Raw genomic sequence first — 22,822 nt, forward strand, 5'->3', positions numbered from 1 at the left:
TTAGGTCTAAACTTTCCCCTTGGATCTAAAACATTTTTCCTTAGTGCCTTTAATACCAAATCTCCTATTTTGATATTTCTTGTTTTGACCTTCTTATTAAAATGTCTAGCCATACGAGTTTGATAACACTGGGTGTGATGTAGAGCTTCTAGTCGTTTTTCGTCGAGTAGGATCAATTCTTCATATCGTGCCCTAGTCCATTCGACTTCATCGAGTTTACTTTCTAGCGCAATACGTAGAGATGGTATTTCTAGTTCAACAGGTTGTACGGCATCCATTCCATATACCAAAGAAAATGGTGTATTTCCTGTTGACGTACGGATTGACGTGCGATAACCCCACAATGCAAAGTGAAGCTTGTCAGGCCAATCCTTGTAATTTTCTGTCATTTTCTCGATGATAGTCTTTAAATTTTTATTAGCTGCCTCGACTGCTCCGTTTGCTTGAGGTCTATAAGGGGACAATTGATGATGTTGGATACCATATTTATGTAGCAATTCTTCACATTCGGCTTGAAAGTGAGTTCCATTGTCACTTATCATTTCATGTGGGACTCCATATCGACAAATGATATTTCTCTCGATAAAAAGTGCTACATGTTTTGCGGTGAGTTTAGCATATGATTGCGCTTCGACCCACTTCGTAAAGTAATCAATCGCTACGAGAATAAATTCATGGCCTCCTGTCCCTGGAGGAGCGATCTTTCCAATTATGTCAATTCCCCATGTAGAGAATGGCCATGGTGATGTGTAGGTGTAGAGCAAAGATGGTGGAACGTGTTGTAAATTGGCATAAATTTGACACTTAGGGCATCTTTTTACATATTGATGGAAATCCCTATTCATGATAGTCCAATAATACCCTTCTCGCATTATTTTCTGGACTAACATTTTGCCATTCATATGAGTTCCACAGATTCCTTCGTGGACTATTCTCATTATTCTTTGTGCATCTACCTTCCCCACGCATAGGAGAGCTCGACCTTTAGGTACCCTTTTATGTAGCTCGTTATCTATGAGTACATATTGAGAAACCAAAAGTCTCAAGGCTCGTTTTGCTCTTTTGTCAGCATGAGGAGGGTATTCTCCATTGGTGACATAGTTGAGAATGTCTGTGTACCATGGTTCTTCTTCTCGTTCTTCATCTTCGTCTTGGATTGGGTTGTCGTCTTCTATAGCCTGTATATATGCTGGTTTGTGCCTTTTTTCGATAGTTAGAGGCATTTGTTCGATATCCGTGGGAATCCTAACCATTGAGGCTAGTCTTGCCAAGGCATCACCGAATTGGTTTTCTTCTCTTGGTAGATATGTGTATTCTACCTTCTCTAACTGATCGGTAAGAGTTTCCAGATAAGTTTGGTAAGGAGCTAGGCTTTCGCTCCTAACTTTCCACCTTTTAGATATTTGATTGATGATTAGAGAGGAATCTCCGAATATCCTTAACTTCTTTACTCCCAATGCCAGGGCTGTTTCAAGGCCTACCACACATGCTTCATATTCAGCAGCATTGTTGGTAACGTCAAAATCAAGCTTTATTGAGATTGGGACGTGTTCTTCTTTAGGTGATACTAGTAGCACTCCGACACCACATCCCTTTTGGTTTGAGGCTCCGTCAAAGTACAAGGTCCAAGTATCATCTTCAGTGACCATCAAATCTTCATCTGGAAATTCACTGTCCTGTATTGGTGTCGAGTCTTCTATTATAAAGTCTGCCAGAAAGTCTGACACCACGGATCCTTTAATAGCTTTTTGTGGCATAAACCGTACATCGAACTGGGCTAAGTTGACTATCCATCTTGAAATACGTCCATTGAGCGTTGATTTCTCGAACAAGTATTTGAGTGGATCCGATCGAGATACCACGAAAACGGTATGCACCAACATGTAATGTCTCAACTTAGTTGTGGCCCACACCAAAGCGAGGCACAATTTCTCGAGTGGTGTATAGCGTGTTTCGTATTCGAGCATTTTCTTACTTAAGTAATAGATTGCATTCTCTTTGTTTTCTACCTCTTGTGCTAGCATGGCTCCCATTGTCTCTTTGGTAACCGTCAAATATAACCTGAGAGGTATTCCGGGAAGTGCTGGCGCTAATACGGGAGGATTTGCGAGGTAGGCTTTGATCCAGTCAAAGGATTTTTGACACTCGTCATCCCATATTACTGGTATATTCTTCTTGAGCTTTTTGAAGATTGGTTCACATATCGTTGTTAATTTTGATATGAACCTACTTATGTATTGTAACCAGCCAATGAATCATCGAATCTGTTTCTCGGTCTTGGGCGGTGGCATTGTCATGATCGCTTTAATCTTGGTTGGATCCATCTCTATTCCTCTAGAGCTTATGACGTATCCCAAGAGCTTGCCTGAGGTTACTCCAAAAACGCATTTTGAGGGATTTAACCTCATATTATATTTTCTTAGTCTTTCGAAAAATTTCCTTAAGGCTACTTGATGGCCTGAACGGTCTTTTGATTTTACAATCATGTCGTCTACATATACCTCGACTTCTTTGTGCATCATGTCATGGAGCAAGGCAGTTGCTGCACGTTGGTAAGTAGCACCTGCGTTTTTCAACCCAAATGGCATTACCGTGTAACAGTAAGTGCCCCATGGTGTGATAAAAGTTGTTTTCTCCATGTCTTCTTCCGCCATGAGAATCTGATTGTACCCTGCGTATCCATCCATGAATGAGAGGAGCGCGTGATTTGCTGTGTTGTCTACCAGAATATTGATGTGTGGCAAAGGGAAGTCGTCCTTTGGACTTGCCTTATTTAGATCTCGATAGTCGACACACATCCTTACCCTTCCATCTTTCTTTGGTACTGGGACGACGTTAGCGACCCATTCGGGGTATTTGGATACCTTGATGAAACCTGCAGTTATTTGTTTTTGAACTTCTTCTTTTATTTTAAGTGCTACGTCGGGTTTCATTCGACGTAGCTTTTGTTTTACAGGTTTCATTCCGGGAATTAATGGTATAGTGTGTTGAGCTATTTCTCTGTTAATGCCTGGCATATCTTCATATGAACAAGCAAATACATCGATAAATTCTTTAAGCAAGTTAATTAAATCGGTTATTTCTTGTTTATTTAATGTTAGTCCGATTTTAACTTCTCTTTTATGAGTTGAATCATTTGAGATGTCAACTGTTTCAGTCTCTTCAATTACTGGTGTTTTCTTTTCAAGTGTTTCCATTGCTTTAATAAATTCTTTATCTTTTTCATCGTTAGCTAAGCAATGTTCGTCATCTTGGGTTAGGGAAGAACACGAGAAGTAAGGAGAAAGAGCGATATTATTATACTCTGAGATCATTACATCAAAGAGTGATATGTCCTCAGGGACTGGATCACTAACTATCCTAGGAGAAGAAACAGGAAGGGAAGGCGTTATAACTAAAGACTTAGAAGATTCTAAAGGGAAAGACTCTGACTCAGACTCTGACTCTGACCCTGACGATTCTTCAAACATTGGCCCTTGTCCTGTCGTGATTGATATCTTCCTCCCACTTGGAGTAATCACCTTAATAGTTTTGCGCCACCCTTCCAGTAATCCTTCAGCTGGAGTAATTAGCTTCGAGGGATCGAAGTTTTCACTTTGTAGGACCGTTTGAATGAGTGAGGAGTTGTCTTCCTCATAAACTGGCTCATTCTTTTCTCGCCCAAACAGTAATCCCATGACGTTAAAGTCAAAGCATGGAGGTGTTTTCTCCTTATGGACGGGAATTGGGATTTCATCAGTGAAATAGCAATCCAAGAAAATCTCGAATCCTGGTTGTCGTATGCCATTTACAACAAATGGTTCAGGAAATTCATAGCATGGATAGTCCTCTCCTTCCTTTATAAACTGACCATTAAGCGTAAGAGGGTACTGATCCATGGGAATTGCTTTCTTTTGAATGCGAGCGTCCCTACGTGCTTTTAATTTGTCCTGGGCTCGCTTGAGATCTTTCCGAGTCGGTTCGAAACCAAGTCCGAAAGTATCTAGTTTAGGGAGGCCAGGTGACTCTATTGATTTTGCTATCCCCTTTTTCTTTCCTAAGGTCATCCCAGGGAAGTGTCCTTGTTTTTTCAGCATAGTGTTGATAATCATGTTGGAATGGGGGTCGTGGCAAAGAGATGTCCTTTCATCCTCTTGGATTAAGGAGACTTCTTCGTTAAAGCCCCATAGGTCTTCATCATCTTCGTCGTGCTCCACGTTGATGATTGGATTCTCTATTGACTTGATCCTCATTGGTGAAGCATCAATGGTGATGGGAATTCCTCCAACTATAGCTTTCACTTGTTGGTGGAGAGATGAAGGGACGGCCTTTAGATCATGGAGCCAAGGGCGTCCTAACAACAGATTGAATGAGGCTTTGATGTCTACCACTTGAAAAGTAGTAGCATGTTCTATTACTCCTGCCGTCACATTTAGGGTTATTTTGCCAAGAGCTTGACGTCGAGTATTATCGTAAGCTCTTATTCCTTGTGTAGACGGAGTTAAATCCTCATTCTTTATGCCGAGCATCCTCGCAGTCCTAAGTGGACAGACGTTAATAGCCGATCCATTGTCTACAAGTGTCATGGGAACATTCATTCTCTTGCAGACTACTGTGAGGTTTAACGCTTTGTAGTGCTTGTCACCTTCCGGGGGTAAATCTTTATCAGAGAAGGTGATTAGATTAATTGGACTAGGGAGATCACTCGTGAGGAAGTTAACTAGTCCCTCAGGAGTGGTGTCAGAATCGATCCCAATTTTATCCAAAGCATTCATCACAGCCAACCTATGTTCTCGAGATGTTGCTAGAAGCTTCCATACATTCATCTCAACTTTTGTCTTCTTGAATTGTTTAACAATGTCATTGTCCTCGATGATAGGTATGGGAACTTGTTGTACGGTAGGCATGGGTTGCGTTAAACAGGAGGTTGTATTCTCCCGGATCTTGTGAGGACGTCTATTGATGTATCTTCTTCAGCCCAAATGTCGTCTGTGGTGTATGATATGGAAGGTGAAGGTTCTAATATGTCTTTTAGATAGACATCTTCTTCATCACTGTCCCATACTCCATTAACATTTATATCCTCTTCTTGTTGAACTTGGACTAATTCCTTTCTATCAATCATTTTCTGCACCAAATCCTTGAATTTGAAGCAGTTTTCTATGGTGTGTCCTCCTGACTGATGGTATTGACAGTAATATCTATCTGTTCTTTTTAATGATTCAAATGGTCTCGGTTCGAGAGGTTTGACCTTGCCACTCTCGGAGAGCATTTTAAACATTTGTGCATACGGGATCCCAATTGGAGTATAAATTTTATTGCTCTTCTTGGGTCTTTCGGTGACTTGTAAGGGAAAGTATTTTGCCTCATAAGTCGTTTTTACTGGTGTGAATTCTCTCTTAGGTTCTTGATCATATTCCTTGCGAAGTTCATTCAGAATTTTGAGAGTTTCATGTAACAGTTGTGATGTCTCCCTCAGATATAGTGTGAGTATTCGTATCTCTACCTCATTTGCTAGTTCTGGAGGATTATCCTCGATATCGAAAAATATCTCTTCTTCTTCTTCTTCGGTCATTTTGACAGGCTTAATGAGAGATGAGGGGTCGACTTCGCTTTCTTCATCGGAGATAACCAATGTGTGAGCTAGAGGTGCATTATCAATACTCGGTTTCTTACTAGCAGGAGGCAACGACAGCTTATTACTGTCAATCAGGTCTTGGATAGCTTCCTTAAGTTTCCAACAGCTTTCAGTAGAATGGCCCCTACCTTGATGATACTTGCAATGTGCATTAGGGTTCCAATTAGGCGACCTTTTCTCGACTGGTGGATCTCCAAATGGTCCAATGGGAGTTATAAGACCTTTTGCATTTAGCCGATCAAATGCGGTGTCATAACTCATGCCAATAGGAGTGAAGTTTCTCTTAAACAGTTTCTTTTGTCCTTGGTTGTTCATGGCAAGGACTTCTCCTAGATTAAAGGTGCTAACATTATTTGAGTGGGCGGTTTTGGAAGAAGAAGGATTGTCGTTCTTCTTTCCTTTCCAGCCACTGTTGGAGTTATTGTTGGCAGCTTTAGATTTAGCTAAGTCATCTTCAATATTAATCCCAATATCATAAACAGCCTTAAAGGTATGAAGGTTATTTTGATATTTAAGATGTTTTGAATATTTTTCTTGGAGATTTTTAATAAACAATCTCACGGACTCTTTTTCATTTGGTACCTCAATCATTTTAGTTGAGGTTTCTCTCCATTTGTTAAAGAAAGATGTGAAGCCTTCATTCTCCTTCTGCTTGAGAATTTCAAGTTCTCTATGGTCAGTTTCGACTTGAACGTTGCACTTGTACCTATCAACGAAAGTGTTTGCTATGGATTCCCAGGTAGAGGTCTTTTCTTTTTCAAGAGAAAAGAACCATTGTTGGCAAACGGTCTCGAGAGATAGCGAGAACAGCGAAGGGAAAATTTTCTTATCGATACCCTTGATACTTATTATTGTTTCAAATGCTCTTAGATGGAAGTAGGGGTTGTCGATTGCCCTAAACTTTGGGATGTCGTTGCATTGGCACTGAACTTCTGCGAAAGAAGATCCTTATCCAGCGAGACCCCTTGGGATGTGAGTTCTTGAAACTTGTAGTCGCTGGACAACTTGCTTAGGCTTTCTTGCATGAGGTCCATTTGTTGTTGCTTCGCGGGATCCTCGATCTTAAGTGCGAGAAGCTTTAGTGTCTCAGTTACAGTGGCCAATTGGTTCTTGAGATCGTTAACTTCTTCCTGAGTTGCCATTATAACTCTTGCTTTCCTCTTGCGGGCTATAGGTTTGTCGAAAAGTTGGACTTGTACGAAGAGGTTATCTTTGATTAATCGTCCTTCCTTTCTTGACCACGCGCTGTAGATTAAGCCAGTTTGCGTTTTAATTACTTGACTCGAATCAGTTTGACTATATGGCTTTTGTTTAAATAAAAGAAAAAAGTATGCATATTTTTAGGGAGGAATAATGTACATGTGTTTAGGGAACTTAAGTACTATTATTTATTGGAGGATTAATATCCGACTTACCCCCCTAAAAAAAATGACGAAAAATAACGCGCGCACACAAGACTCCCTTAATCATGGTCAAGACATGTGTAATAGTGTGTGTATTGAGTGTAAGTGACATGTTTGGACTCTTGTGTAAGACCATGGGACTTAGTGCCTAAACTCGAATATTGATTCAATTAAGCAGAATTAACCGAATTAAACAGGAAACTAAATAATTAGACATTAGGTGATGACTCGACAAATAATCCGAACTGTCGGCCAAGCGACAGGACTGGCCTCACAATATGGTGGTTGGCGCCAGACTTTTTAGTAAATGTCTGGCGCTACACACCATACAGTGGCGCTACAGCCCAAATTTTGGCACCAACATTGGAGCCTCGGTCTGGGACTGTTTTCGATATTATTAGTCAACTTGGATATGCCTAAAGTCGTACTAGGTCAATTCCGATTAAAAGAAGAAAAAACGTTATGGACTCGAATTAATTAATTAATTAATTAATTAGGCAAAGTTCTTTAAGTCACTAATTATAATCTCAACACAAATCAACAAACGGTTAGGAGGAGCATGGAAAATATATGTACAACAAATAATGCACAATTAGTCAAGTAGGCACAATATGATGCAATGAGTTCGCAACCTAACCATGGCTCTAGTTCTCTAAAGTTCGGGATATGGTTTAGTCAAATAGGGTCCATGGTTAATTGTTCAGATGCACCGCGTAGAAGCCTAACCGTGAAGGGTTAACGCGTGTGGATAGAACACCGCGAGTTTTTAGAAAAAACTCACTTCCATGGTTTGGTGAATTCAACATCTCAGATGTACCCTTTGTTGCCAGGAGCGTTCAATCGGGTAGATAGAGCATGAATTCCCAGAGGGTTATGTCCATATGTAGAACACATATGGGTTTCAGAAAAATGAGAAAAAATTCAATCAGGAAGTAGGATTGAGCAAACAATACGAAAAACCGGTCGAAATTAGAACGCATATTTCTGGCTCGGTATTGGGGGAAATTGGCGCCAGCAAACAGAGACTGGCGCCAACTTTTAACTGTAGCGCCTGGCGCCAATACTGGCGTCTGGCGCTACGGCTAAAAGTATGGCGCCAAGCTCTGGCCCCTGACGCTACTTCCCACATGCCTCAGCAGCTTTCTGTGCTCAATAAAATCATCCAGTTTCGCGCGGTGTTATTTCAGTCCTAGTTGTGAAAGACATTTCTCAAATTTCCTACGTGTAAAATCCTTATGTTTTTTACTCATTACGGATGGTCTTTCCAATGAGAACCTTTTTATGCATATGCCACAATGTTAATCAAAATTACGCACATGAAATACTTAGAACTTTTCGAGTCTCATCCACTCATTCTAAATCATTGCCGAAACAAATTCAGGAATTAAAATAGAAATCCTCCCCAGTGGAGTCGCCAAAAACTGTAGGGAATAGTTTCAAGCCTTAAAAATCCCACTAGCTTGAACCCCACTGTAATCATACACTAAAGTACGGTGGCGTCCAAAAGGGAAGAAGATAGAGCAAAAGAGTCGCCAACAAGTTTTTAAGGAACTTGTAAACCGTTCACGAGGTGAAGGTTACACCCCTTAACGATCCAAGAGATCGTCAACTCCATAAGGTCATGAACCAAATAAGGGTTCGGGGATGATGGTACAAATCCAACTTAAAAGAGATTGAACCTGCCCTAATAATAGGCCTCTACTTTATTCTGCTCGTATTCATGTGCGCTTTCTGATTAACATACAATCAATAGGATTAACCCTAAACCTGTTTAATCTATGTTGGTTGAATTTAATGCACAAATAAACTATTATTGGCGATCACTTGAATTATAATCACAATTAACCTAACAAGATTATTAATTATCTTATTAAACGTGATTGCAAGTACCAATTCCCTTTAACCTGCAATAAAAGGTGATCAAGCAATAACAATATACAACAATATGCATATCAAGCAACATAATAAATAATCATCATCAATCATAATCATAAATATAATAATCATAATCATGTTAAAGCATAGCAAGATCCTAGGCATGATACTAACAAGATTAATAACAAACCCTAGCATGTCACTAAGCATTAAAAATCAAATCTTTAACCCTAACATGATACTAACATGAATTAATATTAGGAAGAGAATAGGAAGCATCGTAACAATCATATTTAATATTAAAAATACCCTAGACATGATACTAGGAATCATAACAACAATATAAACATGATTTCTACATCATAATATCAATAAATCAATTAAAGCACTTACTTGGATGCCTCGTACCTCTTTCTAATAACAAAATACACACGTTAGTAACTTCAAGGAAAATAATAATCAAAACAATTAAATTAAATAATTTAAATAGAGATTTGGGACCAAACCCTCAGAAATTAAAACCTTTCACGTCTAGGGCGAAGGCAACTTCGAATATGGCTAGGTGTTTCTAGATCTAATGAATGCGGAATTTTGTATGAAAAAGCAAGAAAGAAAGAAAGAATGCTAAAAGATTAATGCTATTGAGAATTGATGAAAGAAAGATGATGAATAAAGAGAATTAGGTGAATGAGATGAATGATGATAAAGAATAAGGAGAATTAGTGAATGTTGATGATTGTTGATTGTAGATTGTAGATTGATTCGTCCGTGAATCAAAACGGAATTTTTGATACGATATTTATAAAGAAAATCGGCCAAAAAAGATAATTTATCAAAACAGAGTCTGAAGATCACAGAACCAAATTGGCGCCAGCCCTGGCTCATTGGCGCCAGGACCAGTGGCTAGCGCCAGACGCCAATGGCTGGCGTCTGGCGCCAATCCTGGTTCCAGGCGCCAAGGCCTGGGGTTGGACGCCAAACCGGCTTTTAACGCGTTTTCGAAAATCTGATAATTTTATCGTGCTGGAAGATAAAATAATATAATTTCAGTCGAAAATGCTATTTGATCTAATTAAAACTCTAAAGAATCCTAATTGAATTAAGAATGATAAAACCTTCTAGAATGTTCTAGAAGACCAAAACCATTCCTAATTACATTAGGAATGATAAATCATATTAGGCCCTCCCCTAGATCATTGGGCCGTACTTAAAACTCAAACCGGGCCCAGTCTAGTAAATTGGCCATAACTTCCTCAATATTCATTGGAATTGGGCTTATAATATATCGTTGGAAAGGTCTTTGCAAGCCCCATCCAACTACACCACTATTGGACCCATATCATGGACCAACCAAACTGGATCGGTTGTTTTCCCTAAAATAAAGTTTTCAAAAACAGAGAGAAGAGAAAAGAAAAGAAAATAAACTTTCCGCAACACTAGACTTTTCCACACTTTCGTTTCATTCGATTATGATTCGACGTGAAAGGTACTCATCACTGGGTTTGGTTTTGGGGAGACACAAATGGGTGTCTACACCTAGTTACACACATAGCGGTCAAACACCTTAGCTTTGTCCCTAACGATGACGGTAAGGTAGCCGACCCAACTATTATGGACCTACCCTATTTAGGTGGCCTTAATTGGGTTAATGTCATGGGAGGGGAGACTTGGTGGGTGATTCAACGGGAATCGGGTAGGAGGGATAATGCTTTCACTTTACCCAACCCCACCTTGACCAAATTTGAGAAGGGGAAGCCTTCTTACACTTTCGAGATTCACGGTCAAGGTGAGGTTCAACCATCTCACCCTTCACCTTAACCCCACCAATCTCCCATAGACCACTGACCTCATCACCATTCACCACACTATCCACCACCTCCACCCTTTACATATGATATTCCCACTTCCTCAACCAACTACAACATTGACCCTAACGCCCCTTATGACTTCTCGGCTTTTAGGAGCCAATTAGATAGGATTGAGAGGGGGCAAGGGAGAGTTGAGGGTATGGTTAAGGACTTGGACGCTAGAGTAGGGTCTCTAGATAGAAGGGTGGGGTATGTGGAGAGGAACCTAGGGAGGGGTTTATACCCCATGTATGATGATTACGCCCGTCGGGGGGCTATTCCCCCCGATTCACTTGTCCCCGATTGGTTCCAATATCCGCAAGGTGGATATACGAACCCAAGTGCCTACGGTACCTATGTCGACTACTCATCGGTCCATGGTTATGGGACCGATGTACCTTTTGGTGGGCTTGGTGGGAATGTGGACCCTAACTACTTTGCAGGTGGTTCGGGTTATGGAGGTGGTGGCTCTAGCCATGGAGGAGCCGGTTCTAGCCATGGAGGGGGCTATTCGAGGATGGATGAGGATGAGGAGTAGACTACACTCCCAAGTCAATGAGGTAATTCTCTTCCTTTTCTCTTTTTATTTGCTTTCTAGTATAGTTTTTACTGTTTTCCTTGTGTAGTTTTTATTGCTTTCTTATATATGAAAAATACAAAAAAATTGAAAAATAAAAAAATTCAAAAATACATTCCAATGAATTGTAAATCATGCTTCCCTGTGCCCCATACTTGAGAAAATTTGTTTTGATTCTTGGTTATTGATAATGAGCATTGTGGATTTGTTGGTCATGATTTGAATTTTAATTGCTTGGATTCCTAAACATGAGTCAATTTTTCCAACTATTTGTGAATATAGTGTTTGACTAGTTGATTTGGTTAAGAAATGTGTGATAGTTCCATAATTCCTGGTATGTCAATGAATTTGAGTATTGATTTGCAACTATGAGTAGTGTTTCATGACTTATTATTATGCACATGAGGAGGACGAAGGCGTTCATTCTTTTAGGTAGCCTTCAGAGTATTTAGATACATTTGTTCCCTTCTTGTTACCCATGTTGTTGCTTGTGCCCTTTTATTGTTTATTTAGCCACATTAAAAGTCTATATGAGCCCCATTGGTTACTAGTCCCAAGCTTGGCTTGGGGGAGCTATTAGTTGGTGAGGTGAGGGAGTTGTGGTGTGCACATTATTTGCACAATGTGGGAATAAAAGAAGAGTGATTGTTCTTTGATTTTTTATTGGAAAATATTGATATTGTGTTTCAAAATTGAATTTTCCAATATGAGTTAAAAAGAAAAAAAAGAGCAAAAGAAAAAAATTTAATGCTCAAATGTTCTATTTGAAGGTTGTTCAAAAAAAAAAAAAAAAAAAAAAAAAAAAAAAAAAAAAAAAAAATTCAAGTTGAAAAAAGAAAAAAAAAAGAATGAGTTCAAAGTTTGTTTTTCACTCAAAGTTCTACATTATCATATTTTTATGAGTGATATTGTAAGTGTTGGGATTGTTTATGATGATTAGAGTTGTATTTGGTGATTTTTGTTAGAGTTGGTTGTGTTGGAGATGTATGATCATCATTTATTTTGATCATGGGTTTATTAGGATTTAGCTCCCTTAATGCATAGCTTTTCTCTCACATAATCCCAAATTTATCCTACCCTTTACCCTAGCCTTACATTACAAGCTTTAAAGACCTTCCGACCTTGTGCATAGAAGTTATGTAAATGTGAAAGTGTTGTTTATCAATGCAAGTTATGACTTGGCATATTTCGAGTCGACTAGTAGGATGAGCGTTCATTGTTTTTATACACACGAGAGTGTGAGTTGGGAAGGCATTGTTCACATTAAAGGGGTTGGTTGGAGAGCGATCGAGTACATCTTTTACTCGCCACATAAATGAGAGTTGAGTGTGTGAGCACTAGTCTTGAATTCTATATGCTCTTGTGGTCTGCTCTACTTGACAATTGTTGGGGAGGAAGGGTGATAAGATGAATAAGATTGATTGATGTTGAAGCGTGTTCATTAGATTTGTCTTGTATCGCTGGTACTTGATTTGATTATTGGGGTGAAGTATGTTTTATATGTTCATTGATGAGCTCTTTGCTTAGGGACAAGCAAAGGTTTGGCTTGGGGGAGTTTGATGTATCCATTTTATATAGTAATTTACCCCCGTCCCTTGGTCATAATTAGTAGTGTTTTTGGCTCTTTCGAGCCACTTTATTACTAATTTGTGTTTTCTAGTGTTTTCGTAGTCTTTGTTGAGTTTTGTAGGAAATTGCGCCTTTGGAGCATTTTCTCGGGTTTTTCATGGAGCGACTACGGGAATTAGAAGTGCACGACCATCTTTGAAGCCCAAGACCGGTTAGAGTCATCGAACCGGTGATTAAGGGCTCGGTAATTGGGATCCCGAGGTATTTGGACCGAGTATTCAAGACCCGAAGAGGAAATCCGGATTGGGCCGAGAAATCAAGCCCAATCGAAGTCCGAGCCTCAAAGTGAAGCAAGGGCCCGATCGGGCAACCTCTAGCACGATCGGGCGCGGCGCTGCTGGTGTTGTGCGTGGCTCATAGCGCGCCCGATCGTGCGAGCGTCTAGCACGATCGGGCGATGCTGCGGAGGAGGAACGCGAAGAAAAAGGCGGGCCCGATCGGGCGCGCGTTTTTATAGGACCTGTTTATTTTAGTCTTAATTTTTGTTTTAGAAAACGTTTAAGTAGGATTTTTGTACGGAATTTTGATTATCTTCTTTCTTAGACTTTCTCTCTTTACTTAGGATTTTTCTCTCTCTTAACTCTTCTCTCAACTCTTGTTCTTAATTATTTCCATTAATACAGATTAGTTTGGTAACGATTTCTCTTCTCTTAATCTTAGTTATTTATTTTACTCCTTTCATCATGACTTATTTTATTGCTTTGATTAGTTTAGTTTTTAATATGTGTGAGTAGTTTTATTTCTAGGGTTGATGGGGATCCATAAATAATATGAAGGGGTAATTTATTGTTGTTAATTATCAATGCTAGATTAATTTCCTATTGATTGATTTAATGCTCTGTGACTAGATTAGGCCTATCTTTTATGCATGAGTTTGACAACATTGATTCGAGATTCGACAGATGAGAATTAATGTTTAGGTCTAGTTTCAACAAGCAGATTAATTTATAAATGGTTAAGTCGAGATTCGAGATATGAGATTTAATACCGGTAAATTAATTGTGTGATTGTAATACGTAGCGAAAGCCCTTTACAATCTGGTTAATTGATGCATTGATGGTTGACTATTATTGATTATTGGTATTGCATGATAACTTCTTGTTGAATTGTTTTAACGTTTTACAATTGCGGCTTGTAAAAGTATAGCAATATTGAATTGATGAATCGAGCAGATGTTGATTTGATATTAAAGGCTATTTTCAATAAGAACTTAGATCTAGTAAATTGCGAGAGCCTGTTAGATCTATGTTGATTAATAAATTGATAGAGCCTGTTAATCATGTTATTTATGCAATGTCAATGATTGATTACTATGTTTTACCCTGGAGTATTATTTATTGGTGAACCTATGCCCTAGAGCCTTTTATATATTGTTTTTTTCCTATTCTCAATCTTAGTAGTCGAGTTTTACATTCAAATATAAATATTGGTTACTTCATAATCTAGATTATAATAGTTAATTAGGAATAGAAAGACTTGTTTCCCTGTGGAGATCGACCCTACTTCTCTATCTACATTAGTTAGAGGACTTAGGAATTACTTTTGATTAGGGGATACGACTTTACCCTGTCAACAACACACAAGTTCAAAACTTTTATATATATATATATATATATATATAACCAAATTAGATACAAATTGTTAGATTTGTTACTATATACTTTGTATGTCACACTGTGTAGGGTATTAGGGTTACGAGTTATGAGTTATGACCTCTCATCTAATGAAAAAAATAAGTACGAGAAAGTTAGTTATGTAAAATATTTAGATATTCGATATCACATCGCTTATATTTATATAATAGTGTACTTTTTGTAATTTTATTTGTAAATATACTAACTTGATAATTTTGTATTACACTTAACTTAAAACTAATGATCTAAAAGTATTTTTACTAGCTAATTAAAACTTATATTTACTGCTTTTCTAGTTCTTATTAAAATATATTATAAATGGATCCCATTTTAAAGAACTTTTTAAAACGAATTTTATGATGGAAATAGTAATAAGTTATAAGATATTTATTAAAAGTTATAATTAATTTTGTATATATGAAATATTAGAAGTATATCGATAATAAAACACTATACAACATTTTTATCACAAAAAATATATCCAAAATTCGCCTACTTAACATCCTACGTGTCACAATAATACCTATTTGTTGCTTACATGGCTCAACACTTGGCGAAAACTGAAATGTCAATTGTCGATGTCTCGCATCTCGTGGCCTGGCTGCGAGACCGGATTTATATATTAGTGATATAGGGTCTGTTCAGCAAAACTAGCTGTAGTTATTGGCTATTAGCTTTTGAGTAGTTATGAGTTGTAGAGATAGCTGTGAGCTGTCAAGTAGTAGTTGTTAGAGGTCTGTTGTTAAGGTAGCGATTCATACTATGAGTGTTCTGTAAATGTAGGGATTGAAACTATAAAATACAATCATTATTATTATTATTATTATTATTATTATTATTATTATTATTATTATTATTATTATTATTATTATTATTATTATTGTGACGTGTTATGTATCAAATGTTTGATAATCTAATATATATATCATATAACTAATATATAAAGCTAAAATTTTAGCCAGGCGACGAGATAGCGACACTTGACGTTCAAACTTTTCGCCAAGTGTCGCGCCACGTAGGATAGAGTTATATAGAATTCAATTTGTAGGATAAAAAAGTTAATTTAGAATTCTATTTTCAATCAAATTTGGATAGAATTTTAGGATAAAATTGTTAATTTAGAGTTTTATTTTCGATAAAGTACCAATATTTCATGTACAAATTAAATTATAATTTTATTAAAAAAAAATTATAACACTCATAAATTATCATATAAATTTATTTTTTGTATCATAGTATTTTTTGGAGCGAAGGAATTAACTCAAAATGCACCACATCCATTATTTATAATATATTCTAATCAATTAAAACAATATACTTTACAATCTAATATAATTTTATTACTGTGTGTAGACCTGTCAATCAGGTCGGGTCACGAGTCATTTCGGACATGGTCATTATTTCAGGTTACGGGTCAAAAAATGTTTTTCACTAATGTTATTATTATTAGTCATTACATGCCTATTATATAGTTTAAATCATAAAAAAAAAAAAAAAAACACATCAATTCCTAACTAATTTTGTATCAATGATATGTTTTAAAATTTGACATATAGATTAAAAATTATCTTAAAATTCAATAAACAACCCGGGCATCGCACGGGCACAAAACTAGTATATATATAAAGGGGAGTTTTTTCCCGAGTTTTTAGAGAGCCACGTAGGATTCAATTTTTTCAGCACGCCACGTAAGATAATAAATTTTAGTGGTAGCCAATTAAATACGAGATTATTAATTTCTTTTAAAATTAAATAATTTAAATGACATGTAAGCAAAATTGGCGAATGAAATATTCCAATTTAAATTAATTAAATATAAAATATTATCTTTTGATATCAGGAATTTTATCTAAATATATAACAAATTTTAGCACATAAATATATATATATAAAAAAATTATTTTAAAAAATTCAAACAACCGTGCATCGCACAGGTTTTAGAGATCCACGTAGGATTTAATTTTCTCAGCGCGCCATGTAGGATAATAAATTTTAGTGGTAGCCAATTAAATGCGAAATTATTAAGTTCTTTTAGAATTAAATAACTTAAATGACACGTAAGCAAAATTGTCGAATATTAATGAGATTTCCCAGTTTAAATTAATCAAATATAAAATATTATCTTTTGATATCAGTAATTTTATCTAAATATATAACAAAATTTGGCACATAAATATATATATATATAAAAATATTTTAAAAAATTCAAACAAACCGTGCATAAAATGAAAGGAAAAAAAAATAAGATAGAAAAAAATACTCCTCATAAAATGCTAATATTACACAGTATTAAAAAAAATAAGATAGAAAAAAATACTCCTCAAACAAACGGGCTTCATCTAGTTTTAAATATTACACAGTATAATATTTATTGCTAATAAATAACCAGTTTAAAAAATAAGATAGAAAAAAATACTCCTCATAAAATGAAAGGAAAAAAAAATATGAATAGAAAATTTTGATATTATGGTTGACTGAAACAAATAACACTAAGTCAAAAAGATAAAAACATAAAAAAAAATTAAAAAAAATGAAGAAGAAGAAGAGTTCATTATAAAAATAAAAAATAAAAAAACAAAAAAGGTTGAACGCTACTTTACAATTTCATAAGCTATCTTTTCTAGCTTTCAACAACAGCTACTTAAAAGTTACCTCTACCTCTAGCAGCTACTTAAAACACTAGTTCACCAAACACTAATATTATTTTAAGGTAGTGTTTTGACTAGGTCTAAAAGCTAACAGCTACGTTAAAAGCTAATGCCGAACAGACCCATAATATGTTAACTAACTTAATTTAAATTGTAAGGATGATACCTATAACTTATATACACATGTGTAAGACTTTGCGTGCGCACATACATGTAATCTTGTAATTGCAACAATTTGACCATCAATACCTATATTTTTATACTAGTAAAATCTATATATTTTAATTGAAAAATACAAGTTTAAAATCAATCAAATAGTAATAGAGGGAGTAGTCGAGTGTTTCATTTTTATTTACTACTTTGCTACTTTTTTTTGAGGGGTACTACTTTGCTACTTCATTATAATTAATATTATCTTTATATGAAGTATTGATGTTATTATTGAATATGAGAATTACCCAATATGAGCTGTAAAAATAATTTTTGTATACAAGTATGACATACCAAACACATGGACTTCTCATAATTAAGTGACGAGATGTTGTAACAACTATTTTCATATATGAAAAAAAAATGTTTAATTTTAGGGACTTTTTTTAAAAAAAAAAACGGAGAACATTATTATTAAAATTCCTACTACCTCCGGTCCAAATTACTCGCAACTTTAGAATATTTTATATCTCACAAATAATACCCCAAAGTTGCGAGTAATTTAGACCGGAGGTAGTATAAAAAATTTTAAACTACCAAGGGAATGAGCTTATTTTTCTCCTTAAAAAATGTACCATGGGCTAGAACTTTTCTTATAGTCCAAATTCAATAATGTATTAATAGGCACAAATTGTTATTAAAAAAAGGCCCAGAAAATCAAGGATAAAATGTGAGGCTAAGATTATCACTCCACCTTATCCTCTATATATATTTGCTGCACTTTCATATGATCATATTCATAATAACAAACCCTTGAATATCATAAATAATCTCCAATGGCTACCAATCTGCTCAAACTCCCTATTCAGACAACAAAGTTTACAGGCTCTCCTCTTCCATTTTCGCAATCGAAAATCGAATCTCATTCTCTTCCTTCCTTTTCAAACCGCCCTAATCATCTTTCCTTACAAACATTTTTGCCTAGGAAACCTCTTAACACACCAAAACACCAAAATTTGTCCATTCAATGTTCAATCTCTGATACTTCTTTCCCTTCACCTCCAATTACCAAAGAAGAAGCTATTCTTCAAGCCAAAAGTAGCCTTTCGACCGCCTTACAAAAGCCTCTTAACAGTCCCAAACTCACTGGCAAAATCAAAAAAGAAAAACAACCAAGATTCAGGGTGGAAATACCTTTGATTGATGACTCCCCTGAGTCACTCACCCAGCTCGCTTTCGACGTTTTTAAGGACCTTCCAATCAAGAAAAAAAGCTCACCGGTTCGAGTTTTGCTTGTTTGGCCTAATCCCACTTCAATGGCTAGTGGAATAACAGTTTTTCAAGGCCTTCCATTTGGTTTTTTTGAGCATATTGAAATTAGTTCTGCTATGACAGTTAATAACAGAATTTTGAATTCTGCTGATGTGGCAGTATTTTTGGCGCCAAATTCTTCACAGTTGGCAGTTATGAAGTTAGTTAGTGATAGTTTGTACCCAAGCCCTTTGGTGTTGTTTAACCCGAAATGGGCATTCGAGGAAGAGGAAAGCTTTGGTGATTTGAGCGCCTTTGTAGCTTCGTTTGATGTGCTTTATGCATTCCTAGGATTGGAAGTTAGAGGGCTTTTGAGTAAGAGAAAAGGAGTGGTTTTCAAGTGTGTTAGAGACGGCGTTGTGAGTGGGGAGAAATGGAATGTGTTGGTGGAAGAAGAAGGTGATGCAAGTCAATTGAAGGTGGTTTCAAGATTCAAATCCCGGCCTTCGATTACTGAAGTAGAGTATGTTTTGTACAATCTGATGGCAGTGAATTCACCCATCACTAAGACAGCTAAATACTTGAAGGATTTAGTTTCCAATGTAACAGGAAAAAAGACTAGTTGATTAGGCTAGATGTGTCTGATTATGATTGCAATTTCTACCATTTTTTTCTGAATAAATGCATCAAAATTATTAGTATATTATGAACTGAAAGAATATAAGATAAGAGAATACACAAAAAAGAAAACTCCTAATCTAAGGAGGCTTCTGTTAAAGTACATGATTATAGCTTCTTTCTTGTTCTGCCTCCACATTTTGCATTTTGCTCTATAAGGCCCCTTGAATTGGCGAAAATTCTGTGCGCGCCCCTAGCTCATGTACAAGAATATTCACCTCATTCTCCTCTGAAAGAAACTCTCATGAATCTCTGATATGACAGCCTTTGATAAATTTATCAGAAAAGTCGATATATTTAGCCCATAATGGCCTAAGCTGTGGAAAAGCTATATCAAGCCAGGGCTTTGCCCTCCCATTAAAATGAATAACACCAGCATTTTCAGCATCTGCCAGACTTGTATTTTCTTGATATCCAAGACCCAACATATGCCAGAAGGGATCGATTATTTGAACGTGACCATGGAATGCTATTAGTCCCGGTGGTAATGTTCCTAGCTGCCATAAACTTAGGTCTGATTTCAAGTTCTGTTTTCAAAAATAGTCATATTAGTAGATAATATTAGCAGATTATGTAGTAATACTGATGTTATTAACAAATCATATTTCTGAAATATATACCAGTTGGAGCCAGTGATAGTAGGTTTGAGTAATGTCAGACTTCCTCCAAGCCTCTAAATCAAAAATGTTCATGCCATAAGCCCAAGCACATTCCTCTGGATGAAAATTATTCGCTATCAAAGGATGAGAGAAGTTCAAGTAATTCTTTAGTTTCTTTGACATTACAAATCTATCATCCCCACTGCAAGTTTGTACTGCTCCATTGACCTTTCCATCCATATCAATGTCCCATAAGGGTGACAAATCAGTTTGTATCACGATATCATCATCGAGGAAGACAACCTTATTCAGGCTTGGAAACAACTGAAACCATGAAACAAAGAACAATTAACATAAATTTGGATGGTAAAATGAAGAAAGAAATGAATATTATCAATAGTTTAGGATCATATAAAGAAAGAAATGAAAAAGAGCATGTGGGCAGGATTTAGAGAGGTCTAAAATTCAGTCTTTCTCTTAATCAGTCTTACCAATAGAGATACTGTCTCTAACAGACCTACAGAAGAACATTTTTTTTTTTTTTTTTTACCTTATACAATAATCCGACTATCATATAATTATGCACCAATGGCTAATTTTTCAACTCTTTTATCAGGGAACAGTTTCTCTGGTAAGGATTATATTCCACATATCATCTGTAGTTTAGTATCATATAAAGCCGATTTCTATTAAACAAATTGACTATACCTCTGGGAGATGAATTCTGATGTGATTCATGATGGAGTTATATTTGGGACTCATAGCCTGAAGCTTAGCAGCAATAACATTAGGCCTTTCAGAATCACTAGCCACAATTGCTTGGGATCCGCCTCTAAATTGTGATCTAGCCATTTGATCCTTTTCCATGGCCTCCAAAACAGGCACTTTTCCTTTACTAATCCACTCAAACTGGTGCAATGCCTTGACCTCAATGACAGCAGGTGTCAGAGGATGTAAGGAAAACCAAGCCTGCATAGGTGCAAAGGTCTTTTTATCGGTGATGATGTGCAAAACAACCCTCTCAGGGTGGAGAGAATTACGAACAAGAGAGTTGGCCACAACTGATGCTGCTAAAACATTGTCAGAGGCCAGAACAAAGTGGAAGAACGAGTTGTCAACGAGGTAAGGGACTTGCTCAGGATTTGGAAGCTGCATACGAGCAGCTGAATTCATGCTGTGCTCATTGGCTAGCCTTAATGTCAGGCAGTAGAGTTGTTTTGGTATGCTACTAGATGCTACATGCCGGTATAGGTATTCTTGAATCTTAGCTGTTCGCGTCCTTTGTTCAAGATAATTCACCTGTAAAAGGAAATGCAGGCTTATTTATACTGTTTCCCCTGATAAATCAGAATGTTTTTGAAGGGAAATTATGCGCGTTTATTTGACTAGACATATGCTATGATCTACCATTGTTTTTAACTTCAGTGCAAACGTTCTGGCATCCGGTCTGCTCTCTCTTACTTCAGCCATAAAGTCTTCCAGTGACTGAGGAATATCAGGTCCCGGATTTTTTTCATTTATAAGACTACTTGGTTCTTCAAATACTTCATATAAGACTTCTGGGACCTGTAATAAGTATAAGATAAATATAATCGTTTAATGTTCAAAAGTTTAGGAAGAACTTCACCTACTGATTAGGATACAGTCATACAGAATTTCGAAAAAAGTCAAGGAATTTACACTTGAAGGAGAAGTTCCTAGAATTTTTGGTGCCAATCTTTTTCCCAAGCAACCTGAATCATTGAAACATGTTTAGTATTTGATCATACACCGTTTTTAAGACTAAAAATAGCTGAAAGAAGAGTGACTAAAATCTTCATCTAATAGCCTACAAGTACTCTGATATAAATTCATGTTTGTTCAGCTTGTTTTTTAGGACTTAAAGTGCATAAATGTATAAAACTTAGGTAGTTAGGTGCAAAGCAACCAAAATAATTGGTCTATACATGTTTCGAGCAATGGTAAAACGCTCATGTTTCGAGCAATGGTAAAACGCTCCCATTTGATATATGTTTCGAGCAATGTTTCCTTTGTAAGTATGCAAAGCAACATACACTCAACAAATTCTAAACTAAAGATATACACAAATGAATAAGACTTCTCTTAATAAAATACAATTTCAAGAAGGAAGAAAAGATGAATTACCTATAGAAGAACATTTTCTTTGGCCATCAATTGTTTCTACCGCGGTCATCACAAACACAAAACGCAACAAGAATGTAAAAAACAAGAGCGAGTACAACACCATCCTATACGAAAACCGCCTTGAACCAGCTTTTATTTTGATGAATTCTCTGACTCCTTTGCCCGGAAATACAGTTACATGCCTTAAACTCGGCGAAATATGAAGCTGCATTGTAATTGTAGTATTACCTTAACCAAAATGATACAAGATAGTTTATCCCAAAAATAGTTTAAACCAAGCTAATAAAAGCTTAACAAGCTAAACGCGCCGAAAAGACTTAATTTGATGTTTTCTACTTGCTAATAGTCATGTAGGAATGACTCAAAAATGGGAGTATGTAATGTAATGCAATGGAATGTAAAAACATAGGAATTGTGTAAAGGAAAGTTCATGGGGTTGTAGTTCAAAGTTCCTATCAATCACCTAACTTTGCTTAGCAAATAGGCATCTTATATAATTGTGCTTATAACATATAGTATAATATTTGAATATTTGACCATAGTTTATGAAGTTGACATAAGAGTTGTTTGAAAGATTAAGACATTGGACTTACATAAAATTATGTCACACATTTTTTTGGGTCTTAATATTATTATTATAAGGTGAAAAAAATGGTAAAACTAAAACAAGAAGCAGATGAGAAGGAGCTGTTTGGTTATTTGCTTTTCTTAAACTCTACATTTTCTTCAGAATATATGCTATGGGTTTATGTGGAAGCATGCTATTAAA

The 22,822-nt window shown here is 36.3% G+C and overlaps 2 protein-coding genes across 2 annotated transcripts; one reads left to right on the plus strand and one right to left on the minus strand.

The window, feature by feature from the left end:
• Positions 1-18,172: 18,172 nt before the first annotated feature.
• LOC145629348 (uncharacterized) lies at positions 18,173-19,332 on the plus strand. The gene has a single exon (XM_081681924.1). It carries the CDS (start codon positions 18,217-18,219, stop codon positions 19,255-19,257), a length of 1,041 nt encoding a protein of 346 aa, XP_081538050.1. The 5' UTR covers positions 18,173-18,216; the 3' UTR covers positions 19,258-19,332.
• On the minus strand, positions 19,314-22,515 carry LOC145629347 (putative galacturonosyltransferase 12). The gene is made up of 6 exons (XM_081681922.1): positions 22,054-22,515; positions 21,589-21,641; positions 21,316-21,474; positions 20,617-21,207; positions 19,930-20,232; positions 19,314-19,836 (listed from the first exon to the last, which is right to left on the minus strand). The coding sequence occupies exons 1-6, from the start codon at positions 22,262-22,264 to the stop codon at positions 19,552-19,554; spliced, it is 1,602 nt and encodes a 533-aa protein (XP_081538048.1). The 5' UTR covers positions 22,265-22,515; the 3' UTR covers positions 19,314-19,551.
• Between the last annotated feature and the right edge of the window lie 307 nt (positions 22,516-22,822).

The sequence above is a fragment of the Chenopodium album genome, chromosome 4 (genome assembly GCF_948465745.1).
Source record: "Chenopodium album chromosome 4, dcCheAlbu1.1, whole genome shotgun sequence".
NCBI classification, from domain to species: domain Eukaryota; kingdom Viridiplantae; phylum Streptophyta; class Magnoliopsida; order Caryophyllales; family Amaranthaceae; genus Chenopodium; species Chenopodium album.

What these genes read in the sequence shown, in the direction of transcription:
- LOC145629348 (XM_081681924.1), top strand. Translation starts at nt 18,217, where the DNA reads ATGGCTACCAATCTGCTCAAACTCCCTATTCAGACAACAAAGTTTACA.
- LOC145629347 (XM_081681922.1), bottom strand. Translation starts at nt 22,264, where the DNA reads ATGCAGCTTCATATTTCGCCGAGTTTAAGGCATGTAACTGTATTTCCG. An exon ending in TAGGAACTTCTCCTTCAAGT is followed by an intron (nt 21,475 to 21,588) that starts GTAAATTCCTTG and finishes TACTTATTACAG; the next exon opens with GTCCCAGAAGTCTTATATGA. An exon ending in TCAGAATTCATCTCCCAGAG is followed by an intron (nt 20,233 to 20,616) that starts GTATAGTCAATT and finishes TCATGGTTTCAG; the next exon opens with TTGTTTCCAAGCCTGAATAA.